Source organism: Molothrus ater, chromosome 1 (assembly GCF_012460135.2).
Source record: "Molothrus ater isolate BHLD 08-10-18 breed brown headed cowbird chromosome 1, BPBGC_Mater_1.1, whole genome shotgun sequence".
NCBI lineage: Eukaryota > Metazoa > Chordata > Aves > Passeriformes > Icteridae > Molothrus > Molothrus ater.
Window position 1 is genome coordinate 93721361 of NC_050478.2, and position 26519 is coordinate 93747879.

The window sequence follows — 26519 nt, forward strand, 5'->3', positions numbered from 1 at the left end:
GGAAATTGGCATTAGATTTGGCAGATGCTCAAATACCAAACTGAGAATGGATTTACTAATAGATACTTACCTATAAGCAGTAATGCATTAGTGTTATCGGTTAAGCAAAAGAAGGTAGTGATGAAAACAGTAGCATTAGCTTAGTAAAGGCTGGTTTGGTCATTCAGAATTATTTTAAGGTCTTAAAATGCCACAGACTAAATATTAGGGACCGCAGTTGAGCAATGTTGAAATAAAGAAGGGATTATTCATTTGGGAGTAAAAGATTCTAGCTGTAACATCTCAAACTTATCATAACTGTTAATTTAAATAGCTGAATTTTCACTTAAAATGTATTATAAATCAGCTAAATCCTATTGGTATACCTTACTTGCTTGCAATTCAATAAAAACTGGTTTAAGTATGATGCTATGTTAATAAAAGACCCATTGCTTTCACTCATAGCTAACTCATGTGAATGTTAAATGACAGGTTTTGATTCAAGTCTAGTAACTTGTATTAATGACTGTATTTATGCCATGAGTAGTTGTTTGAAGGGACTGTAGGTGAGTTAAAAGCTGCATGGTAGTAGGTTGGGTGGAGATATTCTTTGGGGTAAGAAATAAATAATTTGGCCAAACCAGCAGCTAAGTATCTCTTTTCTGAAAGGTTTTAAGTCTGTTAGGGTATGGAATGCAAAGCACTTTTATGGATTGAGTCAATGATGCACAAACAAATTGCTGGAACAGTTAATTAGATAGTTTGTTCTGTGCATATGTGCTATAAAGCTTCAGTCACAGACTGTGGAAATGTTACTCATTATTGCATTTCCATGGAGCAGTGTTTACTGCAGAGTTTTTGAGGAGGGGATTTTAGGGACGCTTTTGGAATATACTCTTAGGGGAATGTTATGAAAAGAGCAGTTGGTTTGTAAATGGTGTGGGAAATAGAGGTGGAAGAGACTTGATGAGCCTTGTATGAAACCCCTGGTCTATCTAGTGCTCAGAATCAGATGTCTCAGAATATCACCCAATGTAACCAATGAGCAAAGGCTCCTGAAAGTCAGTATCCATCCAAACAAAGTGTGTTTCACTGCTGTATCAGTTCCCAGAGCTGTGGAGGGCAGAGGTGGACTTTGTGTGTGTCTCACAAATGTTTCCTGAGAGCCACTGCTCACAAACTTGCAGAAGAGCTGGTTAGCCAAGACCCTGCTGTGCTGTGGTTGGGATGGAGATCATCTCCAGCTCTTTCCCCAAGGGTTCAGACCTGTGTTTCCTGCTGCAAGCAGCAGGCTGCCAAGGTAGAGGCAGTTGAGCAGGAGTCATGTTCCCTTTCTTCAGTGAATGCATGTCTTGGTGCAGAGGGAGTTACAGCTCTCCCATACTTACACTGATCCCTTAAAGGATAAAGTGGATGAGCTCAGAGTGGGGAATAAAGTCTGTTTGTCTAATATCCTACATGCCAGTGAAGTCCAGCTGGCTAAAAGCTATCCTATTTCATTTCTGTTCCCCCTTTCCAGAGTAGTGCTGGTTTTGTGATTTCATTTTGTTTGGGGCTTTGATTATTTTATCCTTTTTTACAGTCAATTGTCACTGTATGAACAGGTGCAGAAAAAGGTAGGCCCTCTCTGCCCCCTGCTCCTCCTGCTTCCCACCCCAGTGCTCCAGGTACACTGTCCAGAAACACAGATTGAAATATTCCCAGGCCCGAGGAGTGCCCTGTGTCATTTGGGGCTGTCCCGCCATGGTAAGAACCACACCATTCATGCAGTCCCTGTAATACAGTGGTCAGACTCTGTCTTCAGCACAGCTAGGTATTCTACACTCCTCTGGTTCTCCCAGAGTCCTGCTCTCCTCATGTTTAGAAATATTCTGACTTTCAGTTTAGACTTATATGTGGGCAGTGTCTATTTTCTCTTCCTCCAACACTCATTTAGCTTTGCTTTACTTAGGCTTGACGTGTTATGAGCTTTTAGCCTTATCTCTGTCTAATAGGTTCCTATTGCTCCCCTCATCTTCACATCTGTTCTAGTAAAAAATTCATGTTGTTAGCTACAGCTGACCAGAATTGTACCCACTAGCTGATGTTATGCTAATGGCTGGTGTGATGACTTTAATTCTTCCCTGTTTTAGCTGGAAATACTCCTTCATGTTACAATGTAGGTCTGTTTGTCTGGTTTTTTTAATCTATTTTCCCCTTGCCAGATCACACTGGTGACTCACAGTTATCCTGTGATCAAGCCAGACTGATCTTTCCCTTCAGTGTCGTCCAAGACGATCCCTGGTTTCCCACATCCTGTGTGAGTGTGCTAATCACAAGCTTATTATCTCATGCTATAGGTGACCTTTTGCCATAGCTGCCTAGAAAAAAAAAAAAAAAAGAAGGCAGGGAGTGGGTTGTTGCAGTGGTTTCCACTCTGTCTTGTGATAATCTTGAGTCTGATAGTTCACATTTTCTGTGTTTGAGACAAAGTTGGCTGAATGAAGCCCTAGGATGTCAGAGAAATAACCTCATTGTATATTGATAGGGTTCTGGTGTAAAATCATGTGAAGCTGCTTGGCTGTGTCATCGCAGCTGGAGTGTTATTTTGCATGACTGATAGCAGAACTTGAAAGCCATGGAGCACTTATAAAATAAGAAGGGAGGTGTGTGTTGTGAGTACAAACCCTGGCATTATGAGTAGCTGAGAATGGGTTTTCAGAATTACAACTCTGGATTTAATTTTCTAATGTCTGCCAAAGCTTCTCAAGTGGGTTGTAAGTATTTTTTTAGTGCATTGTCCTTAACTTATCTCTGCTTTTGCTCTATATCTGTAATATGGGAGGAAGGTTTTCCTTCTGGTCATGTGTTTTGTCTACTTATGTTGCAAGACCTTTAGGGAAGGAACTTCCTCGCTATCTCTGTATATTGTCTGGAAAACCCCTCTTGGCTGAAGGCTGTGGACCCTGACACAGATGATGGCATTTGCAACACTTTCTTTTTTAAAAAATATTTAGTTAACAATAAAATAGTTTACAAGTGCAACTTGTTCAAGAACAAGATATTCTTATGATGGGTGCTGCAAATATTATATACAAGCTTACTTTTAATTATAGAGTGGATTTGAGATATATATTGGTAATCATGATTGAAAGTGAATACACTGCTAGTCTCCTTATTAAAACATTTATTTTTCTCACTCCATTATTTTGATATGTTGCCAGATTTTGTTATCTTTTTCTTTGTACACTGATAAATAGTGAACTGCACTTGAAAACCATACTGAAAAAAAGAGTGTTTGGCCTGTCACATGCTTTTGTCTTCCTTTTAATGTGGAATAAACAATCTAGTTTTCTTTTTAATAAAAGAAGGGGAGATAATGGTCTTGTGTACATTTAGAACATTCTCATGTTCAAATGGAAATTTTCCCCTGGGTCTATCATTGTTCTCTTCAGTAGTTATTCAGTAATGACTGTTTCTATATTGGCTTTAAATGTACCTCTGATAAAGATTGGGAAAACAACATTAGCACATGACATTTATGAGTTACATAAAATGAGACGATATTCAAGTATGAGCCACGAGTTCTTGAAAGCATATTTAAAGAAGCACACAAGTACAATAATTATGTCAGGGTGATGTTCCTCATGCAGATTTCAGCTGCTGTTACTCATTAATTTTTTAAAATTCCAAGTGCAACAACTCACAGCTTAGTGACTGTAACCTGCTGAGCTTATGACCAAAACAATTAAAGCCAAAACATCTGGATTAGAATTCCGTTTGAAAAGAAGATAAATTGATTATTTATTTCTCAGCTATGCAATTATCCTTTGCAAAAAATTAATTTTGCTTTCTCTTCTGAGACGGGAAAGTAAATCAGTGTGTCATCCCCAGAGAAAATCTCAAACTGGGGTCAGAGTATCTGTCTTTCCAGATAATCATTTATGAGCCCAGAAAAATTGCTTCTCTACAGCTTTCTGAGTTACTTTTTTCTTAAATTTATTTACAGATTTCAGAGAAGAGGAGCATAAAAATCTTTATTTAAGCTTCATGAGGTGTCAGTTGCAGCTTGCATAGCAAACCATTTCTCACTGGAGAAATGTCTTATTTGTGTTAATGAACTCTGGATAATGGTGACCTTTTAGGAGGCTGCCACATGAATTTTGAACGTTCTTGCAGGCTTCAGCATGCTTACAAATGAAAATACTGAGGATTGAATCTTCATCAAATTACTTTAGAAAACACTTTAGGATCATGATTTCATGTATGAATGCTCATACAATACAGCTAGGCAAAAGAAGGCAAAAAGAAGTGAGAAACACAATGCACAAGAAGAGAGAAATACAAGCACAGAGTTAAGGATGCATTTTTTCTGTGTCAGAGAAGAAACATTGGGTTTTGTGCCTCCTTGGCAGTGTGTTCATGGGGAGGAAGGGAGGGAAATGACTGCAGAGAAGTAGATTGGGCCGAAGGGAGTAAACTCGGAGTATGGTGAAAGTCAGACCCTTTCGCAATATCAGTATTTATGCCAAATGTTACAGAGGAGAATCTGCAGGAAATCCATCCTGTTGGTTGATATGTTTGCAGTATAGATAACATATATGAAGTCAGAAGAGAGAGAGAGAAAGATCAGGGAGAGAGAGAGAGAGAGAGAGAGACTTTTTTTTTCCTGTTAATTGAGAAGGATCTAGTGATTCAGTGTTATCTCACAGCACGGTTAATGCTGTCTGAAGGGGGTGAATCATCTCCTTGTCCCATCTGTCAGTCTGCTGGATATGAGAAGAGCAGGCATACAGCGCCTTTAATTCATGTGTGTTTAGAGCTGCAGGTGTGCATTTTGTTGTCAGTCTCTACAAAGTGTTAATGAAATACTGATCATCAAAGTGCCTGTGTTCTCTGGGAAGCTTAGGTAACCTACCTCACTTTGAAAGGGGGAATAAACCACTCAACATTTGGAGAGGGCTGTTTTTTCTAAGCAGAGAACAGGAAAAAAAGTGAGTTACCAAATATATCTTGGTTTTATTCTCTTGGCATTTTAAAATTTTTATCAGAATAAAGGTGCTAGATCTTGCCTGTTTTCAGAGTACCTTAATCTCAGAAACTGAAAGTTTTCAAGTAACAAACAATTATAATTTTCTGTATAATTTCTCAGTTGCTTTTATTTTTGTCCTCTGGTACTGTTAAGATTGTTACTTTGGCCTGAAATTCTCAATGATTTGAATATGAATTTCATTCTTTTTTTTCATTCTTCTGGTTAATGCTGCATCTGACTTATATATTCTTGTGTGGTGTATCCTATTTTTCAAAACTACCTAAGAATCTAGGACAAATGTCTTACTTTTTGTTGTTGACTCACTGAGGCTGATTGTTGAGTTTCACAGCTGTGGAGGTATATTTGTAAAGGAAATATGGAACTTTAGAAGCCATGATGGTGGAAAGCACTGCTCTTAGGAGTCTTCTGCATATCTGCATAGAATGAGGCTATGATATGTCTCAATTCTTAAGTTTATTCTTAAGCTTACTAAATTTCTCTGTCCCTTTTTTTTTCCTTTTTTTTTTTTTTCTATGAGTTAATGTATTTTACTGTAGTATCAAATTATTTTGTCTCTGGAGCACCTTGGTGCTGAAAAAAAAAAATCAATGAATATGTGTCTGATCCTTCCAGAAAGCTGGGAAAAGTTGGTCCTAGCTCCAAGGTGTTGTATGCCATTCAGACATAAACCTATGAAAAAGAAAATAGCAACACCCAGCCTGTTTTGTTGTGGTGCTGTGCATAAAAGACAGCATGTAGCAAGTGGACCTTTTCATATTAGTGACTGAGATAAAAACAGACAAATCAGTCTAAGTTTCATAGGAGGGCACCTTTTTCCTTTTGATACATGCATTCAAGGGAGGTGTATGAGTGGCCTCCTCTGTTCCCTAGACTGGGAATAGCTGAGAGGCACAAGTGTCTCAGCAAAGTCACAGAGTACTTTCAAGGAAATCCATGTTTAGTCAAGACGCAGTTGTAGGTACAGTGGTAGAAGCGCAGCAGGCAGAGGGGACGGAGCTCAAACATGCGGGGTGCTCAAACGTGCTGCTGCACCTTGCCCCAGGCCTTTGGGGTCCTACCTGGCTCAGGCGCACCCTCCTCAGGTGCACTGCAGCTGATAAGGAAATTTCCTTATGACCCTGCAGGTGGATTGGCACAGAGTTCACAGGGCTTTGCTAATCTTAGTGTTTTGAAGACAAACAGTAAACATGTGGCTAATGCCGAATGATTGTGGTCACCGATGATTTCTGGTTGCGTAAAGGAGTGTAGGTACCAGCATGTGCTACATGACCTTAGGGGGAGCATTTTTCCATTTGGGAAGCAGAAGAGCCCTGTTAAGAAATTTTCTTTTCCTTAATGGACAGGGTGGATGGCGCTCTAGCAAGGAGAGTGGAGTGGGTTGAAGGAAGAAAGGAGAGAAGAGCAAGAAGAACCTGTGCTACAGAAAATAAATGTCACTTAGCAATTTCATTGTAATCTCACTGTAGTCTAGAATCAAGTTTGGAATATGCTCAATGTGCTGAGGTGAGATTCCTGGAAATCACATGCTTCTGTAAAAGATAATGTGCGATATCCTTTTTGTTGGCAATAGAAGAAAATGGTAATCAAAACAGTCAGGAAACATCTTAAACCTTGGACGTCCTTAAGCAGGATGCTTACCCTATGGCAATTTCAGGAAATAGTTTGCAACAACGTTTTTTCACAGAATATATTCTCTCTCGCTGTTGTAGCCTTTCTCATGTGCCATAGTGTTGCAGAAAATTTTAGAGAAAATGAAATAATTTTGGTGTCCTTTGGAATGATACATGAAGTGTGTATGAATTACTGAGCAACTGTGCTAGCACTGGGGAGTACTTTCTCAGATAAAAGTGTTTCAGAACTTGGCCAGTCTCTCAGAGGAGTGGTTTTCTAGGCCTAGTGTCCTTGGTAAGGTACGTGCAGTTATCTGTAAACATCGAAATTGCTGTAATATCTAGATAGGTCAGGACTGTGATATGCAAGACACTATACAAGCATGATTAAATACATCTGTAAGTACTAAACTCCTGTTGACTTCTCTGATTTATAGACTATGGTCACCTCTGAAATCTTGGTTTTGATAATTCATGATGGAAATATGTCTGGAATAATGTGTTTTTCTTTCAGAGAAATATAATTGTGGAAGTCAAAAGTGAAATAAAGTTTGATTTAGGAAGTATTGCACTCTTTCACAATAATGAAAAATTATACTTGTGTTAAATAACAATGAACTTTGTAAGGGATTTAAGGCACTATATTTTATGAACTGATTTAACAGTTGAATTAAGAGGGTGAGACTCCTGTGGAGCAGTTTATCCATGGGGCAGGTTACTTTAGTTACGTGGTTGCTCACATCTGTCTATCAAGAGTCTTGACTGTGGCTGCTGATGGATTTAGCTGCAGGTCACTCATTCGTGCCTGCTGGAGGTTTTCTTTCTTGGCGAGCTGGAATATTTGGTTACCACAATGAGGGAATTCTGAAGAAACAGATGAGGCATGCCAAGTGCCTCGGTCTTGTTTTGAAAGAAGATGAAGTGAAAGGCTTCCTTGGAAAGCTGTGTATCACACTGAGAGCCTAAAAAAACCACTCAAAGATTTCCATCTAGCTGGCAGCCACTGCTGTGCAGTGTGTCAGCTTGCTTCCCAGGAAGCTGTGTAACCAGGACCTGACACTACTACAAACAAACACAAAAACCAAACAAACACAAAAACCAAACAAACAAAAAACCAAAAAAGAAAACAAAAAACCCAAAAACCAACCAACCAACCAACCAAAAAAACCCAAAAAAACCCAAACCAAAACCCAACAACAAAAAAATACCACCAAACCTTGGGTAAGTTTGTAATTAAGAGTTTATGTTAGGAGTCTACCAGAATTAGAGAGAACTTGCACATTTCTTAAAAGAAATTACCCTTTTTTTTTCTCTGTTAAGACCTGTATATAGTAGTAAAATGGATAAGAATAGTTGTGAATTTAGCAGGAAGTTTTAAGTAAATTCCTCAAATATTTTTATATTCTATGGTTACCCTTCCCATGTGTGAGTAAGGCTAGGAGCACTTGTAGCTCTGCACTATTACCCAGCATCAGTCTGTGATGAATACATATTCCTAGACAAGGTAGTAATTATGTTCTGATACCTGTAAATATGTAAGTCCTTGCATACCTTTATTATTACATGTAGTTCTGTTGAGTCATAATTAACGTGTGGGAAGAGGTAAGATCATTTTTTAAAATCCATTTTCAGCATCAGGTGATACACATTCAGTAGTTTATGCTTTTTAATTTGAAGTAACCAATAGTGTTCAATAAAAGTGCTCCATGTGGATTGGCTTACAGACTGTTTTGACTCCTCAATTACAATATCACTTATTTAAAGTCTGATGACTTCATGGGTGAACTTTTTTCAGGCTCCTGTGAGTAAGAAAATGCTATTTTGCAGTTAAAACTGCATAACCTGCAGAAAGTAATTCCATTGCATTTCTTGTTATATTCAGAAGGTTTGGAGAAGTGTTTTTCTGCCTTTCAAAGGTAATTCTAAATCTTCTTTATAGGACAGTGGGTGTGTATGGGAAGAGCACTAGAATGACTTGTTTAGCTGCAAATATTGACAGGCAGACTAGAAGGGGCTAAAAAACACTACAATGATATATGTTTCTAAACCCCTGTTTTTAATTAACTGCTCAGGTGAAGATAAATTACATGATGCCAACCCAAGTGTATTATTAGAGGTATGTGTTGTGTAGAACAGAGTTTTTCCATTTCTTTTTTTGAATTTTGGAAAAAAAAGTTTTTGTCCTTGGGTAAGGCACTGGCATTTCTGTAGTAGTTGGAATATGGGTTCCTGCTGTGAAGAGAGTGGGAAAGCTGCTTGGGGTCTAGGCTTCCATCAGGTTATCTCTTAGTCTAAACTCTGTGACAAGGTGAATTGATGGGAGGAGATGCTTAATTTCATTTCCCCAGGCAAAATCCCTCGGCTGTTTTTGGAATTACTCAAAGCAGCTGGCATAGGTGGAGCTACTGCTGTATCAGTCATGGATTGGGAAGTGCCAGGTCATGGCAGCAGAGCTGATTCAGCTCAGGAGCTGGTTGTGGCATGGTGCTGAGGCAGCTGGATAGCTCTGCTGGTGGCACCTGCAGTGGTGGTTCATAACTTCCTGCCCCAATTCACTCACTTCACCCTAAAGAGCTTTTAGGTAGCAGAAGCGTTTTCAACTTTTAGTCCTGTTAAATCAGTTTAGTCGTGTGGCCTTTAATTTTCTGAGCCTCTCAGATGGTTTTAATGTGAAACCAGGAACACTTGATGGGGAGTTTTATGGGGGAGCTGGTGATGTAACTCCGTCCACTGCAGGCAAGTGGGGTGTCCCCTCTCATTTGTGACTCAAGCTCATGTGCAAAATTTGTCATCTCACTGGATTTACAAAACTTGCAGGGTTTCACTAGGAAGCTTTTTGGCAAGTGCTGTTGTGGTCATAAGGTCGATCCCATGTGCAGGCCTGTTTTGGCAGGTTATTGTTAGGTGTGATTCATGTGAGATTCGAAGAAGGTATTGCATTTCCACAGTACTTGTGTTTCTTCATTGCTTGGAGCACTGTGACTGTTCTTGTGGCTGTTCATCAGTGCTGAATCATTCATGGATTCCTCGGCAAAGAGTGCTGTTCAGTTGATGGACATTGTTAAGAAGTGTAAGAAGCTGTGTCTTCACTTCATACAGAGCTGCTTAGTCCAGCAACCTGTACATTATGAAGTTGACTAAAAAGAAAATATGAATCTTTTTCCAGCTGAGATGTTTAGAATAGTTGGCTGCAAGTTCCTACAAAGATTTGTAAAAGTGAGTAATCCCGTTGAAGTCAGTGACTCAACTCATTGCATAACGATTGGCGCAGGTAGAAACTCTGCAGTGTGGTCTCCCTCCGGACAGTAAGAACCAGAGTCAGTGTTTAAGTCTCAGTGTTTCATCCTGAGGTGAAAACAACCTGTGTGCTCAGTTTTTAGTCAAGTAAGGCAGATTTCTGCTTGAGGCTGCAGTGAAAAATTAAATCTTTGTTGCTATAAATGCTTGCATGTATGTATGGCTTTCCTTCCTAATCAGGTATCTACAGAACAGCTGGCACTATACAATTTCCTTCATAATTCATGTCAGATTCTTGGAATCCTTTCTTTGCCAAAGGATTACTTAGATTTCACTGTTTAATAGGTAGCATGAAGAAATCTGTAACATTTAGGATACCCTTGCAGTGGCTGCTTGCTTTTGTCCCTTTAGCTGAAAAGTAGTTTTATTGCTATGTGAGGAATTAATAGCAGTTACCTGTAGCTAACTTCTCTTCAGTTTGAACACCTGCATTCATTTATGCATGAAAAAAAAAAGATAAAAATAAAATCTAGTTGTGGGTGTTTTATGGGTACCGGATGATTGTTCCTGGGTGTTACTCCAAAGACATGAGGGAGGCTAAGGGGAGGCAGGAGGACAGGATCACAGATCTGGTCTGCAAGTGTTATGTGGGCTTCATCATCTGTGTACTTAGACATATGTGTGTTATGTACCAAATTTGATAGGTATTTTTTTGATAAATGAGTGGAAAAATAACATTTAGAACATTTGCCTTTATGTTCTGCTGTAGACATGTCTTAGAGTTTTGTATTCTGCTCTGCCTTCCTTACGTTGGAAATTCACCAATTCCTTGTCACCTACTTGATGAGGAATGAGCTGCTGCTCATAATTTGTAGAGCAAAGGCCAGCTTGAGGAAATTCAGGTCTGATACCCAGTGTATATGAATTTATTGGTATTTTTCCTTAAAAAATTTTAGAATGTCAAAAATGGGTGAATTGATTGTGCTGATCTCAGAGTTGGAAAGTACAGGGCTTTTTGGTTTTTGTGGGTTTTTTAATCTTGTATGCCATAGATAGGGCTGGTTTAAAAACATCTGTTTTCAATTTAGTAATAAATTCTAACTTGAGTGCACTTACTGAGCTTGGATGTTTTTAATTTTGATTTTGTGAGACCTTGAAAATGGATTTTTTTAAGGATTTATTTAATTGGATACAGTGATAACATGGAACTTAAAGCAAACTGAATTCAGTGAATCGCCAAATAAGCACTGTAGACCCTCAAAATTTGAAATTTGTCACTGGGGGTTGGGTGGGGTGGTAAAGTGTGTGTGTAAATAAATCTATCAGTCTCTCTAAAAGTTGAAGTAGAGATACAAAATTAGATTGATTACTTATGACTGCCCATCACAGATGTGTACTTTGTCAAGAGCAAAGTTTCTGGCTTTAGAATCCTTTTGTACACAAATCAGTGCATGTAGCTGGGGTTATAACAATATATGAGTTTGTATAGCCTATTGCTTTATTTCATGCATGTAATTTTAAGTCATGCATGTAATTTTAAGTCTTATGACTCTAAATGCTGTGATGAACTGCATTCAAATCATCTCAAGGCAGCAGCTGCAAGGTCCTGTACAGACACCTGCTTCTATGACAAGAACCATGTGGCACAACCATGAGTGTGCTCTAAAAGCTGAAATTTGCATGTTGTTTAACCTACATAAGCTCTGTTAAGCTGAGATATGGTAGGATGAGCCAGAAAATATGAAGAAAGAGTTGGCATTTCTTATGTGCTCATCATGAAAGTGGGAGCTGTAAACAACTTACATGTTCTAACCTTCACAGCAAATTGTTAGCAGTTAATGTGGTGATTTTTTTCACTAATTGCTGTTTATATAGTGGTAAGTGTGAATTCAAAAGAACTTACTTGAACTATTATGGAAGTTTATAGTAACAAATTATTTGATACATACTGCACTGTTTGTTATTAAAAACATAATATTGATAGGGCCTCTACCAAATCTCTGATCTAGTTTATTTTATGTGCAAATTTCAAAAAGAGCATTTTATTTTTTTCCTTCTCTTTTATGTCTTTTTTAATAGAAGTAGTAAAGCTTTCTGATATTGCTTAAATGTGTAAAATAGACCAGATAAGCATGGAGGTTTTTTTTCCTTAGGATCTTACCTTGGACTGTAAAAATTCTTATTGAATATGAAAATTTTCTTTGATATGTGTCAGGTTAAAAATTTATCTGTATTTCTTTACAAATGTATTGGTTTCAAAAATGTTGTTTTGTTTTTTATCTTTTCAGAATTTAAAGTTTGGTGATCCGTCATGGGGAACCATGTAGGAAAACGAGAGCATAGCACTGAGAAGTCAACCAAGGTGAGTGTAGAAAATGGAAGAGAGAGAACCACTTGGGAAATATGTATTCTGTGAAATACAGGGGATTTTTAGGACAGTAGTTGTTTACCAGATCACTGTTACCATTACTATTTTGTAGTTTACACTGTAAAGTGATCATGTTTTTAAAAGAATTTCCTATGAGATGTGGCCAAATGAAGATTTTGTTGTGCTGGATTTAGTGAGAGATGTGATGTTTGATCCATAGTTGATAATAATCTTCTCAGTCATGGTGGTAATGAATGAAAGGGCCTTAGAATCATGATACTGTAGAGTATCTTTTTTAAGAGTCAGTAAGCAGAGTTATATTCTGTGTGTTGACAATTTTTCATTTGGGCAATAAAATTGGCTTTATCCATAAGAAAGACACTGTGAAAAAATAGGTAAAATGAGAGGATTTTTAAGGACAAGAGTGTCAATCCAAGGAGATACAGCTTTAAAAATCTCCTCCCTAGGGAACAAAAAAAAAAAGGGAACTGTCAATATGTTCATTAAAAGTTAGTATTCGATTCCTAAGCATCTGCTGACACTGTTGCGTATTCTGCACATAATGTGGTATTCTGTTTGCCTTGTGATAATATCTTGTTTATTTGTTTTTCTATGTTGTACCGGAAGAGATTTCACAGATCTTAAAACAGAACATCTTTCTATATTTATATTTAAAGTAAAAAAAAACCCCACTGCTTGTTGCTAGCTTTTGCTATCTTCCCTCCACACATCCTCATCCAAAAATAACAGTTTGCAGTCTAAGCCCACACTGTATAAAACTATTGCCCTTTGCATTGGACATAAGCTGTAAACAGATAGTTTGGGCTTTATCTGGAGCAATGTGGGTATTTTGCTTTGCTGTGGCAGATTATCAGCTATCCCCAAAAGGTATACATACTGGAACTCATACATTTATTAGTTCCTTGCAATCTCCTTTAGGAAAATGCATAGTCACACTGGAAGGGATGGGGAGAAAGCCACAGGAACAGAGGACAGCTGGCTACATACAGTTTTGTTTTGTGTCAGTGCAGTATTTTGCAAAATATATTTTGTGGCCCAAAGTTTCAGTTTGAGTACAAATAGTATGAATCCCAAGTTGCTGTCTTGTGGTGCCTGGTCTTGCAGACTTGCCCTTTTGAAAACTCACTTGTGCAGAAATGTCTAATGCACCAAACAGAAACATTTAGCCAAATATTTTGATCCTTTCTGAGTAAGCATGTGAGATCCTGCAGGTATGATACATTACGTTTACAGAGCTTGATGGGCTTCAGTGCACCAAATATCCCCTTCTTTAGTCTTTGAGGATAAAATTTGGTTAAAAAAAAACACATCGTAGCTTCTCTCCTGCTGTGGGATCATGTGTTTGAGGCATCTGGATGGCAGGTGGGTGAGTTGTGGGCCACATCTGGCTTCAAAAAGCTAAAAATTCTTCCAATTCCAACAGCCTGTGCAAGAGGTACAAATTTTGTGGTGGTGAGTGAGAGTCAGGTGACCGTGAGTCTGCACTTGGTATGTAGGACAGAACTACAAGGAAATGGATGGCTGCAATTCTTTAAAATTCCTTCTTTGTCCTAATCAGTTCATGGAGAATACTTGATTCTGCAATCAAAATAAAATTAGTTTACCAAAATTGTTTTGTGAGGTAGGAACTTACTACTGTAGTAATATCTTCTGTCCTTCACTCATCCTCCTAGAGGGTCAAAAAACCAAAACACCAAACCCCTAAACTTTCAAACTGTCAGTGCTTGATCAAAATCTCCCTTTATGCACAGAGATGTGCATGATCTCATTTATCTAAAACAGTACTCATGCCACAAGAAATTACAAGGCCATAGATTTAAAATCAGGAAATACATGGTTGAGGTGTTACTATGGATTCCCTGTAGTTAGTCATTCTTGATTCAGTTCTTTCAGGCAGCATTCAGTTTCTTGGAGGCATTAGCCAAACCAGTTTGTTTTGGGGTTTTTTTTCCTCTTTTTTTCAAAGTTGAAGTAGGGTTTTTTTTGTTGTTGTTCAATATTGCTGTAGATTAGAACTGTTCTCCCACTAATCTTCTGGACCTGCTTACGGCTTACAGACACTTCAGTGGAAATGCTGAACTGCCTCTCCTCCCTCATAGTAATAGAACTGCATGAAAGAGGCAAACATCTTACCAAGGGTCTTTCTAAATTTCATTACTTTGACTCTTCAGGCTGTTTACTATAAGTCCTTCCCCAAAACTGTAGGTCTAAAGGAAAACCATGATTTTAGGCAGCTTCTTTGAACCTTTGTGTGGTATATTAAGGGTCCCCATGGCAGGAAGGAAATGATGAATCTGACTCCATGTTCTTAGAAGGCTAATTTATTATTTTATGATATTAAATTATATAAAAGAATGCTATACTAAAACTATACTAAAGAATAGAGAAAGGATACTTACAGAAGGCTTAACAAGATACCAATGAAAAACTCGTGACTTCTTCCAGAGTCCTGACAGAGCCGGATGGGGATTGGTCATTAAGTAGAAACAATTCACATGTTGGATAAACAATCTCCAAACCACACTCCAAAGCAGCAAAACAGGGAGAAGCAAATGAGATAATATTCCCCTCCCTTCTCTCTGAGGCTCCCCAGCCTCCCTTGAGAAGAAATCTTGGCGAAGGGATTTTTCAGAAAGTATGACAGTGACACCTTTGAGGTCAGATTTACAGCCACCGTACTGTTCCTGGACTGGTAGACCATTTCTCCAGAGGGCTATTTTATGTGTAGTGACATTAAAGAGACTGTTGCCAATTGCAGCAATCCCAGTTCTTGGCTGTCTAGTAAATGTCCTTTAATCCAGCAATTACTATTAGCTTGATTTGGTGGTTTTTAGAGTTGGCATCTAGCTTCACTTTACTTTTAGTAAATTTGTGTATTTAATTGCAAAATTAGAAATGGACTTCTGGAAATCAATTACTTCATGAACTGTCTAAGGTGACACCAATATGCTTTCAAATTTCAAATTTACAGAAGACATTAAGATGGCTTCCCATGCTGTGACACTTCCTTCAAAATATTGTTCTCCCCTTGATACATAGATATGGCAAGCTACAGAGATTATTTAATAAATAATGAGATACTGTGAAATTAAGTGAATACTTTGAAAAATGTTTGACATAAATAATGTGGAGGAGTATTTACAAAACCTTTCTCTTTTACTTACAGCAATAGCATACTCATTTCTGTGGGATTTCTTTCTCATATGTTTGATGGATCTGCATTTTTTAGTTTTGTAAGATACAAAAACATTCCTCAATGAACTCAGCATTGTATCTTTTCTTTTTACTTTGAATGATACTAGACTTTGCATCTGCTTGATGCATTAGTAAATGTTTAAGTATTTATTTTGTTTACTTTCCTCTTAGTGTTAATACTTGAGTTTGAACTTAACATAGATATATCTAAGAACAACCATAACAAAATGAATAGGCTGTCATGAGTTTAGTGCCCTGAGTTTCTTTAACTTCTCATAGAGCTCAATGTCAAGGAGTAAAAAGAACAGACAGTGGAGTTTTACTGGTTTAGTGTTCTAGTTGCTGTGTGCTAATTTGTCATCATTACACTACGAAGTGGCACAATCTCTTTTGCAATGACTTAAAGCTGCCAGTGTTACAACAGCACAGTTCTCTGCTACCCCTCATTAGAGAATTCTGCTCAGCACATTATTGCCATTCCAAAATCTTTGAACTTTCTTGCTATCTGTCAAAACTGGCCCTTTGATTGTTCAGGAAGAGGGGTTTGAAGGAAGGTTTCTGGCATTGTCCCACTTATTCCAGAACAACTTCCAAATGCCCGTGGTCCGTGTAGCTTGGTTTTCAGCGTCACACAGTACTGTGGGGAGATGGAAATCAAGTTTGTGACCTGTTGTGAAAGATCAAAACCCACTGCACTCAGATTTATACAAGCCTGGGACATGTTAGATCATGGGAAATGCTGGATTATTTACCTAGTTCATGTCCTTTATGTAATTGGGGTGTGCTGTAAAAAACAGCAAAGAACCAAACCAAATTGCTCCTTCTGGTACTCAGCTCTGAAAAGCCTTGGGAAATGTAATTGCAGGCCAAAACTGAAAACAGACATAATGATGAATAAGGCATTCAGTCTGCAATTTAATGTTTTCTTTGAACTAAAAATAATCTGTTAATAATGACCAAGTCTTGCTGGGTAATGAACTTGTGAAAAATCTTGCCTTTGATTGCCCTGTGTTATGTATCTAGATTCTATAATGTGTTTTGCAGTGGTTGATTTGATATAACTTTAATAAACTGACAGGTTCTCAGTGTTTAAGGCAAGCTCAGCATAACTACTTCAAGCTAAATTGCTTCAGTGAGCATGTATCAGTAAATCAGATAGTTTCTGTGCTGCTTTAGAGGAGATTCTATTTCCTCTCCTCTTTTTTTCTCCCTGTTACCTTGCTAATGTTGTGAAATTAGCACCCTAAGGCTGCAGTTGTGTAACACCGATTGAAAATTTTCTGTCTCTTCCTAGTGAAAGGGAGTTGAAATTCTTAAGATGACTGGCACACGATGGTAGTTGAACTGTTCATCTCATACATGCTCAGTGATCTGCAAGCATAAAAGCTTTCACTACCTCTCATGGCTTAGGCTGCTTACAGGCCTGAGCTGGATGTGTGGTTTTTGCCAGGTGCTTCCTCTTGGTATGCATCATAAATTATCAAAAAAGGAAAAAAACAACAGATGAAACACTTTTTACTTGCTTAGTTAATTGCTCTGAAGTATTATTTTTCTAAAATAAAAGTTTATTATTTTTTAGTATATACAGCTTGAGAGATGTAACATAGAGATTGTATAGATTTTGAAGTCTGGGGTACACTTTTCTGTAAAAAATAAACAAAAAGAAATAGTCTTATTGCCATACAAAATTCATTTGTATTGCCATAAAAAATTAATCACAAAGCCCTCTCACTTTTTTCTCCTAGCAAAGTTGTATAGCGCTATTTTTATTTTCCAGTGTAATTGTGTGGTTTTTCAGAGTTTACTCTTTCCTGTAAAGCGGTAAAGAGCACAGGAACTATTATGGTGTATCCTTTGCTATTTGATGGCTGGATTAAAACACTCCCCCTTGAGCCAGGATGTTTTCTGAAGGCAAGCGAAAAGGAGAAAGAAACTTTAAATGTTGGGAGCACCAGTGTTTTCTGTGAGAGATTTGGTGAGCATTTTCACCAGTCAGTTTTACAAGTTAGACATGATCTGTAGGATCCTTATGACCAACTGGTGTCTGGTTATGCTGGTGCCTGGTACAAGGAACTGCTGCTTTTGGAAGAGGCAAATCTTCAAGGATGTGAAGGGAAGTTTTGGGCAGTCAGGTTCAACAACACCAGTTGAATTTGATAGATGTCTGTTTTCCTCATGTTCTACCATCAGCCTAGCTTTGCCCTTGAGCAAATCCTCATGTGGTCTCTCTGTCTTCCTATTTCATTTCTTAACCTTCGTGCTGTCTAACTGGATGCTGCTTTGTTGGGATAGAGGCAATGTCATTCTGTATTAATAGTAGTGCTTGGAGACCTTGAGTGGAGCCTTCAGGCACTAATGCGCTTCTGCTGGTGAGATGATACAGAAATGACTTACTGTTTGAAACCTCTGAGAATGCCAAGCATGAAGTAGCTGCGACATCTGTCCTCAAAAATTAACCTTAACACCAGCACCCAGTATGGTATCAGAAGTCTGTGTTAATGTTTCAGTGGGCAAATAATTCTACTATGAAGTTTAAAGGAACAACTTGTGTCTAAATCCAAGTAATGTGTTCCATTACTTGACTGTTCATTAAACTCTTTGGGTGCTGAATTTAGTACAGTCAATTGTGGCTGCAGCAATTAATCCTTCTCTTGTCTAAAATATAGCAAGCTCATTGAAATTTTGTGAGGATAATAAATTGTACCTGAATTGATGATGATACTCCTACACTTCCATGTTTGCCTTCGGTGCATGTGAAGGATACTGTGCAAGGAATGGGTGGAAAAGATAAAAGGTGAGAAGCGAGGCAGGTACAAGAGAGGAGCAGGTTCTGGCCCTGCCACAGCACCCACTGCTAACGTTTAAGGAGTTGCCTGAACTGTATAACCATGGCAGTGTGTGGTTAGATCTGTGTTTCAGTGAAAAAGTGAGTAAATGTGTGGGCATTGCTTGCATAAAATAAGTTTCAAGTGTGTTTTTCTGTTTTGCATGCAATGGCTAAGTCCTAGTGCTCTTTGGTTTGTGTCTAGAGCTGGTGAAGCCTGCATGGGTGTAAAAGGAAGAGGTGCAGTGGCTGTGGTTTTGGCTGGGGAGGAGGTAGGGTGTTGGGCTTTGTTCTCCCACCCTCAGCCTGCAGAACTGACTAAAAGAGGGAAGTGCACTCTGTGCTTTTTTAAGGTCTTGTGCTTCAGATGCCATGTTTTTGTGGTAGTTTTCTGCAGTTCCCTCCTTGTTAGCTTTGATGCAGAACTAGATAAATGTCCTGTCAAATGAGTTTAATGCCAGTGCCACTTAAATTAGCAAGGAGCTGGAAGAACAGGGGTGTACTGCAGTAGGCATTCTTTGTGAACTCCATGTGAACTGTTCTAGCTGCTGAGATGACTTTTCTAGTAAATCAGACCATACTTCAGCCTGAGAACATGTTGTTCAGTGTTTTGGCACCTTCATGCCATAAAAATGAAGGGAAAGCTGTTGATGCTTTTAATTTTGAGGAAGCAGTAAGTGACATGGCAGTACTGAAAGGGAGCAGTGTCCTTCCTCACGGAAACTTTTGTGCTTTTACTGTTGTGGTGGTTGTGGATCAGCTTGTGGCAGTAATGTTGTATCGCCTGCTCTGAAATTGGGTCAGATGAAAATTCTGATTTGTTACTTTGACCCTGGTTGTATTTGAGAAGAGCTTAAAAATCTTCTGCAGTAATGTGTTACCTTAAGATACAGTTATATCTGTAAAATAAATTGTGGTGAAATGTATTCACCCTTTTAGAGAAATGGCTAGGCTTTACCTCTGGGTGTCCGGTGTCAAACCACGGCAGAATCTCCAGTGTCTAAGATAATGACTGGCAAACCTGCCCTGTAGCACTTACTGAAGTATTAAAACCTGTTAAAAGTGCATTTTAAAGTTTGTTCTCGTCTTTTTCCTCCTAGTGCTAATTCAGTGGTGTTTGATGCTCCTGGGCAGCAGCTGTGAGGAAGAGTTCTGGAGCCATGTTTCATTTTAATTCTCAGTTTCTCACAAGTGTATTTCTGATAATGCAACTGACTGTGCAGATAGGGTCGTTGTAAGACATAGTTTTACACTGTGCATCAGTAGGAAGTCAAAAGACTCTCAGATGCTAAATATTCTGCCACGAGAAAAGAGAGGTACCACATTAAGCTGAGTTGAATTTTGCTCTCATTTGTAACTTCAGCAAGTGTGCAATGGAGATTGGAAGGAAAAGGTTGTAGGGCTTTCCAATGCAAAGTATTGCTGACAGTAACTTCTTTTTGCACTTCAGAAGTGGAATTTCTTGAGTAATTGGAGCTATTTGTACAGTGAATAAATTTAACTTGTCTGCAGCTACAGTTCAGAAATGGATTTTTCCACTTTGAGGAGAAATGCCATGGAATGATTTTCCTTTTTATTTAACTTTTTCAGGCCTTCTGGTTGATGGAAATACTTTGTAGCTTTTTCTGGGGGAGGAAAAACATGTTTTTGTAAAAGGAAATTGAAAAACTTTTAAGCAGAATAATATGATGTTACTCTTGATTGCTGAGATAAGATTTGTTATTTTAAAAATCTGATCTTTCAGTGCAGCAACCCTAAAGATATCAAAATTTACATAGAGCTAAAAGCACAAGTTACATGCCAGGTCCTTGGATGATTAGGGGGACTTCTGAGCATCAGTTGCAATGAAGAAGAGGCAATAAAGGAAATCTTGCATTTTTGTCACAGTGCCACACAGTGATGTTCAGGCTGGTGTGGCTGTACTTAGAATTGAAAGCTGAATATAGGGAGGCCTGAGGGCACTCAGCTTGCTTGGAACTCTAGGCAGCTCAAAAAACATTGAAAAGACCCAAGAGACCCAGAAATCTTATCAAGTCTGTCACTAATGAGATATATCTTCAAACAGGCACTTACCAAAACAATAGTCACCATTTTTCGGTCCTCAGATTTTCCTGTTCAGTGTAAGAGCTTCAGGAATGGATTCACTGTTTGGTGGTGCAGAACTATTTTAACTGAATTATGGAAATACCAATATACTGGAGATGTTTTGAATAAAAAAAAAAAATTGAGACTGTGATGTTGAAATCTGAGTCATTTGGGGTTTTTCTTGTTTTGGTTTTGTGGTCATAGCTAATTTACCCGTCTACCTCCTTCCTTTATCTTCTTTCTGCTTCTTTCACCCAGTTTCTTACTGCGTGCTATTTTCTGGCAGCACCTCCAATGCAGTCAAAATGCCTTGCTTTGATTTTTCTGAGGTATTAGAAATGCTGTTTAGCTGCTGACAGTGCTCAGAAACAGTGAGGAGATGGCCAGTTAAGAGGCAGTCTGATCAGGAAGGTGTAAGCACCACAGAAGAAAACAGAGAAAATTTGCAACATATCCAACACATATCCACCGGAATAATTACTTTCTTTTCAAGCCAGTTCTCTCTCTTCATGTTATAATGTGACTTTCTGCAACCTTCCCAGCCTACCACAGTACATTGCTTTACAAAGCAATCCAGTAGTGCCACTGTCAATATTTGAAAGCTGAAAATCAAAACAATATTCTGTTATTTTTATGAGCAACTATCATTGTCACTTATATACTGTTTGGTCATGAAGTTGTTTTGGATTTTTGCATTTGTACCTTGTACCTCTTAAAGAATTTGTTACATGCATCAAATGCAAGAACTTCTCTGTAATCCTTTTGGGGAAGTGTGGCTAAAATTTGTCAGTGTGAAGTGGAACTGCAAAAACTTTAAATCCCATTTTTGTTTCTTTTGTGCACATATATGTAAGTATGCACATGTCCATATTGAAAAAAGTACAAGTGTATATTTAAAAAAATATTTGTATATAAATGCAGGTGTATATTCAAGTATTGATATTGTGCTTCTATGCCTGTTTGGCTGCAGATGTGCTGTCTGTATTAGTTTCAAAAGGCAACACCAGTAGCCTTCCACCCTGGGGAGTCTGTTCATTCTGATCTTTCCTGTGAACTACAGACTAAATGTTTCCTTAATGCTAAGCCAGAGCTTTCTACTGCAGATGAAACTTGCCTTATGGTACACAGCGATAAAGCCTGAATAATCAGTACTTTTTTTCATTTAGACTCTTGTCTGAAATTCCAGACAATTCTGGGTTTTTGAGACTTGGGAGATGAAAGATGGAAGAGAAGATGAGAGCATGTGAGACTCAGAATCTCAAGTCAGTGCCTGTAACAGTTGAGAAATATTTATAGATAATAAAATATATTTAATATGTTTCAATACTTAATATGCATTGATTTAAAATTAAATATCTTTAATATATTTAACAAATCTATAGTACTAGTATAAATAAACATATCTTCATATTCTAGGAAAGGCTTTGGAGCTCACAGTAGGTGAAACCCACTGCATAAAGTAACAGCTGTTTTGTCTTTGGTGCACTACTGCACAGAAAAGTCTGTGTGTTTGGGACGATTGACATTATTTCTGGAGCTTGGTCACGTGAGATGAGATTCTAGGTCAAGGCTGCACACAATGTTATATTTCTGTGCTGAAATAAATTACGTGTCATGTGCTGCAGGATACTTGCTGAGAGAAACTTGCTGAGAGGAGCTCTTTCTCCTATGATGGGATGCTAATCTCCAGTTTCCTTCAGAATCAAATCTGTGTTTGAAGAAAACTTATGTTATACATTTAGTTTGAGATGGATCTGAACCACTGTAATCCATTACATTCAGATTGGCTTAAGTGAAGCATGTTTGTTTGTATGTGCTAACAATGTGTCCTGAGCACTCAGCTTTAGGATACTTTTGCTTGACAAATTAATTTTAATGTTGGTATTTTGTTTCTACCATACAATATTAAAAAAAAAAACAAAATAAAAGGTTTTTCTTTATATGTGCTTCAACTAATTTCTTGTCGTATACTAATATGGCAAGGGTATTGGCAAGGAAAAAAAATAGTTGAAATGCCTAATAGAAATTAATAGAAATTAGGCTTTGACACTTTTTCCTTTTGTTTGACCTCAGTGTTATGTGTTCTGCTTTCCTGCAGTCTTCTCAGGAAGGGAAGGAACAGAACTACATTCAGGAGTCTCTTCAATATATATTTTCTGTCTGTTGCCTTCTTTTCCTTTCCACTGGCATTTTGTCTATTTTTTTCATTTTTTAAAATTTTTATATTATGCCATGCTATGTAGTGTTTATAAGGATTGATAAAACCATATAAAAATGAAAGTCTTATGGAGCCTGGGGTAAAGGAGGCCACAAGATCCCAGTCATTGGATGTGTTCAGTCGGAATGGGGAGCTCTGGTTTCTAATACTCTCTCAGCAGATTGTACAGGTGTCCTGGCTGGTGGCTTTAACTCCAAGTACATGAACAACCAGTGGAGCAAGGGATATATCTGCCTTTGGCAAGGGATTCTGAGATCTTCCAGGCATCAGATTCTGCTCTGGGATTTTGCAGAATTCCTAATAGCATAATGCAGTTAATACTGCAATAATGTAATATTCTATTGCAGCTGTTGAGTCACCTGACTGTGGAAGAATAAAGGGTTTATGGCATTTTGGAAGCCTGTAGGGATTGACACACAGACTTTGTATCAACTAAATTGCATGTCTTTGATAATTTCTGATGATGTCTGTTGCTGCTGTATGTAAGAAACTGGAGGGAGCCCTCTGAACATGTCTTGCATGTAGCCCCCAGGGGAGATGGCTCCACCAGGAGCAGGGGCCCTTGGCTTTAATCCCAGCTTTGAGCTCTGGTCTGAGTAGATGACAAGTTGTTCTGGGTTTTGTCCCATGGGCTTGCTTTAACCAAGCGGGCTGCAAACCGTGGGCTGGTGGAACAGGTGCAGAGCTGCTGTCTTTGTGCTGGAGCCAGATGCCATTTAATTGTCCCATTTAATTGTCCCAGTCACTGAGTAAGACTTGGCCGAGTCTCTTGCTCAGTTCTCAATTCTGCTGCTGCACTGCCTAGTTGGGTCTTGTGGCCTTAAGAAAATGAGGACTTCAGAGAAAACTCTGAGCATCTGGACTTCTCCTAGTCATGAGTTAGTTTCAAAATGTTAGTTTCAAATCTCAACATGGTTCATAGCCTAATGCTGTTTTCTTAAAAGAAATTGTTTGATGCTTTCCTAAAGTAAAGATTTCTGATCTGTCCTGGCATATCTTGCTTCTTACAATGTTATTAATATTAAGATGATAGGAAAAAAGTTTTAAGTAGGAACCCTTATTTTCAAAGGATTTATTCCCTGAGATTTTGCAAGAAGAACTTTTGTATCTGTTGAGTTACCTCTTACCAGGACAAGAGCTGAGGGGAAGAATTTTCAGGGTTAAGAATATTTTGGCTTGCTAAAGCTTTCAAAATCCTGTTTTAGAATAACAATTTTTCATTGTTCAGAAGAAGTAAGAAAATGATTATTTGAATGCTGCACTTAAGGGGAAGTGCTATACTTTAGGGCTTGTAAACTTGCAAAATAGAATTGCAAATTAAGTGTGTTTGCTTATCTATATGGTTATACTTATTCACTTGGTTTAATAACTACAAATATTTTTTACCTGTAACGTCTTCAAATGAATGTATTTGTTGCTTATATGTAACTCAATCAGTTTTTTTTTTGTCAAGATAATCCACTTTTATTATAGTAAATCATTTAAGAAGCTGCAACTGTGGGGTGTTAGAGGCAAAGGATGAGACTAAGTAGTGTTATGGTAATATTTGCAGTGCTAGGGAATGGAATTAAAAAGATGTCTAGGTATTTCCAGCAGGCCACCTCTTTCATTCAGTGCTAAAAAGGTAGTCTCTGGGTCTAAAGTGATTATGAAGTACTATGTTGATTCAAGCTGCTTGAGTTAGACTGTCAGTCAAATCACAAGTAGCCTATATATGGAAAGGATCGAATATATATGTTAATAAAATACAGTTATTTAAGCTTTTGAATTTAGAGTCAATGGATTCTAATCTGGATTTATTGTAAGATTTTATTTTTTTTTATCCATCATGCTCCACCTGTTTTGTTCAGTCCTGGATCTGATTCACATAGCTTTTTTTAGTTTTGTTTCGACTGTGGCTCTGGCAGTACCAATTTTACCCAGAAGTTACATAGCCTCTGGATTATACTACCTCTAGGGGAGAAGGTGGAGAGCTTTGCATGGTCTGCTGTGCTTATGTCTGCAGTCCCCACTGCACAGCACATGAATAATACCAGAAACTATGCCCAAGGTCTACCTGCTCCTTTTTTATGATGAAATACCACCAAAAGAAGGGCAGTGAAAATAGCTTCTTGTTTACCCACAGGTTTCTCTCCAGTTAGATTCTCTGCCTAGAGAAGCAGTTGAAAATAGTTGGTGCTACTTTGTTTTACAGTTGCCCGCATGACTCCTTTCCTTCCTGCTGGCCTATAGAATCAAGGCATGGATTTTAGCCTTCACAATACATATGCAGTGATGTAAAATTCTATTTATGTGCAGAGGGTTACTAAGTAACAGTTGCTGAGGGAAATGCAGTCTTTGACTGTGTGATGACGTCTGTGCGCTTAAAATTCCCAGCCAAGTAGTGCATTAACATAGATTTTGCACATTAATGTAATGGAATTTGCTGTGGGCAGTGTGAGCAAAACCTTGGGAAAACAGCAGTGTAGTTTAAGGAATTGTATTCTCTGCAGCCTGACCCTGTGGACAGGAGATGAAACCAGTTTTTGCCCTTCTTCCTCATCCTCTCCATACGACACCATAATTAAAAACCCTGATATATTTCATAGAATCATAGAATATCCAGAGTTGGAAGGGACCCACCACGTCCAGCTCCTGGCCCTGCACAGGACATCCCCAAGAATATCACACCATATGCCTGAAAGTGTCGTCCAGACATTTCTTGAGCTGTCTCAGGCTTGGCTCTGTCCAGTGCCTAGCCACCTGCCTGTGTGCAGAACATTCTCCTAATACCCAGCCTAAACCTCCCCTGACACAACATCAGCTAATTCCCTTCAGTCCTGTCACTGATCACCAGAGAGGAGAGATCAGTGTCTGCTTCATTTGCTGGGACCTTTCTAGATTCCCAAGCCATCATTGAAAACATCCCAAGACCACTGACATCCCAAGACCAGTGAAAAATCTTTAAGGGAGGTCTCCTGGTGACATAGGGCAGCTCCCTGAGTATCCTGGGATGAATCCCATTAGGCACCATAATTTTGAAGGGATCCAGCTGAAGAAGCAAGGTCCCCACAGGTTCAGGTTGGCTGGGAGTTTGTAATTCTTGCATTTGCAGTCCTCCAGTTCACGGCTCTGGAGGTTCTACTTTAAATATTTTGTGCATTTTAATATTTGTTTGATATTTGTATTTATTGTATTTGATATTTGTATTTATATTGTATTTGTATTTATATCTATCTGTAGGTAAAAAGGATTCCACATGCAATCAGTTTGTTTTGCATGTGTACCTTCCTTCAGAGGGAGGAAAGTTGAGTGGCAAAAAACCAAAAAGAGTTGGGGATAGACTGGGTGTTGATAGTACAAGGAGAAATTTCCCTTTAGCTCTTCTGTTAACTCTGCTTCTGATTTTTCATGGTCTATCAGAAGATTGTTTTTCCTAAGGATTTGGTTACTTGTAAATGGTTACAGTAAATGTTACTTGGGAAAGATCATGTGTCTAGCCTTGAAAATGAGCTTTTGTACTGGAGAAGATTCTACTTGAATGATCAACCTTTCTTTTAAATCACACCACCTAATATGACTTACAGTAGAGCTTTGAACTGAATACCTTTTATATGCTGATAAAGATGATTTTGTTGAACTTTCATGAAGTCTTACAGTTTTTAACTAATTTCTCTATTACCAGGCTCCTTTTTGTCTGAAAATACTTGGAGAATAGGGAGAAGTGCATGTATGTAAATAATTATTGCAGTGGGAAGGTAACATGAGCTTATCAGGCTGTGTGATTTGCTCACTGTGGCTTAAGGAGATCTTAATTTCAGTGAGGTTCTTACATTAATGATGTCGAATCAGAGTACATAAAAGATGGACAAAAATAAATTTTTATAATGAAGTACTTTCACCGTCCTTTAATTAAATATTAAATTAAAATATTAATTAATATCTATCAGACATATCTAGTAATTATTTTA

At 38.2% G+C, this 26519-nt stretch overlaps 1 protein-coding gene across 6 annotated transcripts in view; it reads left to right on the forward strand.

The window, feature by feature from the left end:
• The window catches only part of MBP (myelin basic protein), a 110636-nt gene that overhangs the window by 13183 nt on the left and 70934 nt on the right, over positions 1 to 26519 (forward strand). For all 6 annotated transcript variants that reach the window (XM_036397270.2, XM_036397287.2, XM_054517468.1 and 3 more), the window contains exon 2: positions 12147 to 12220. In XM_036397270.2, the coding sequence (XP_036253163.1) occupies positions 12170 to 12220 (51 nt within the window). In that variant the 5' untranslated portion in view covers positions 12147 to 12169. The remainder of the gene's footprint in view (positions 1 to 12146; positions 12221 to 26519) is intronic.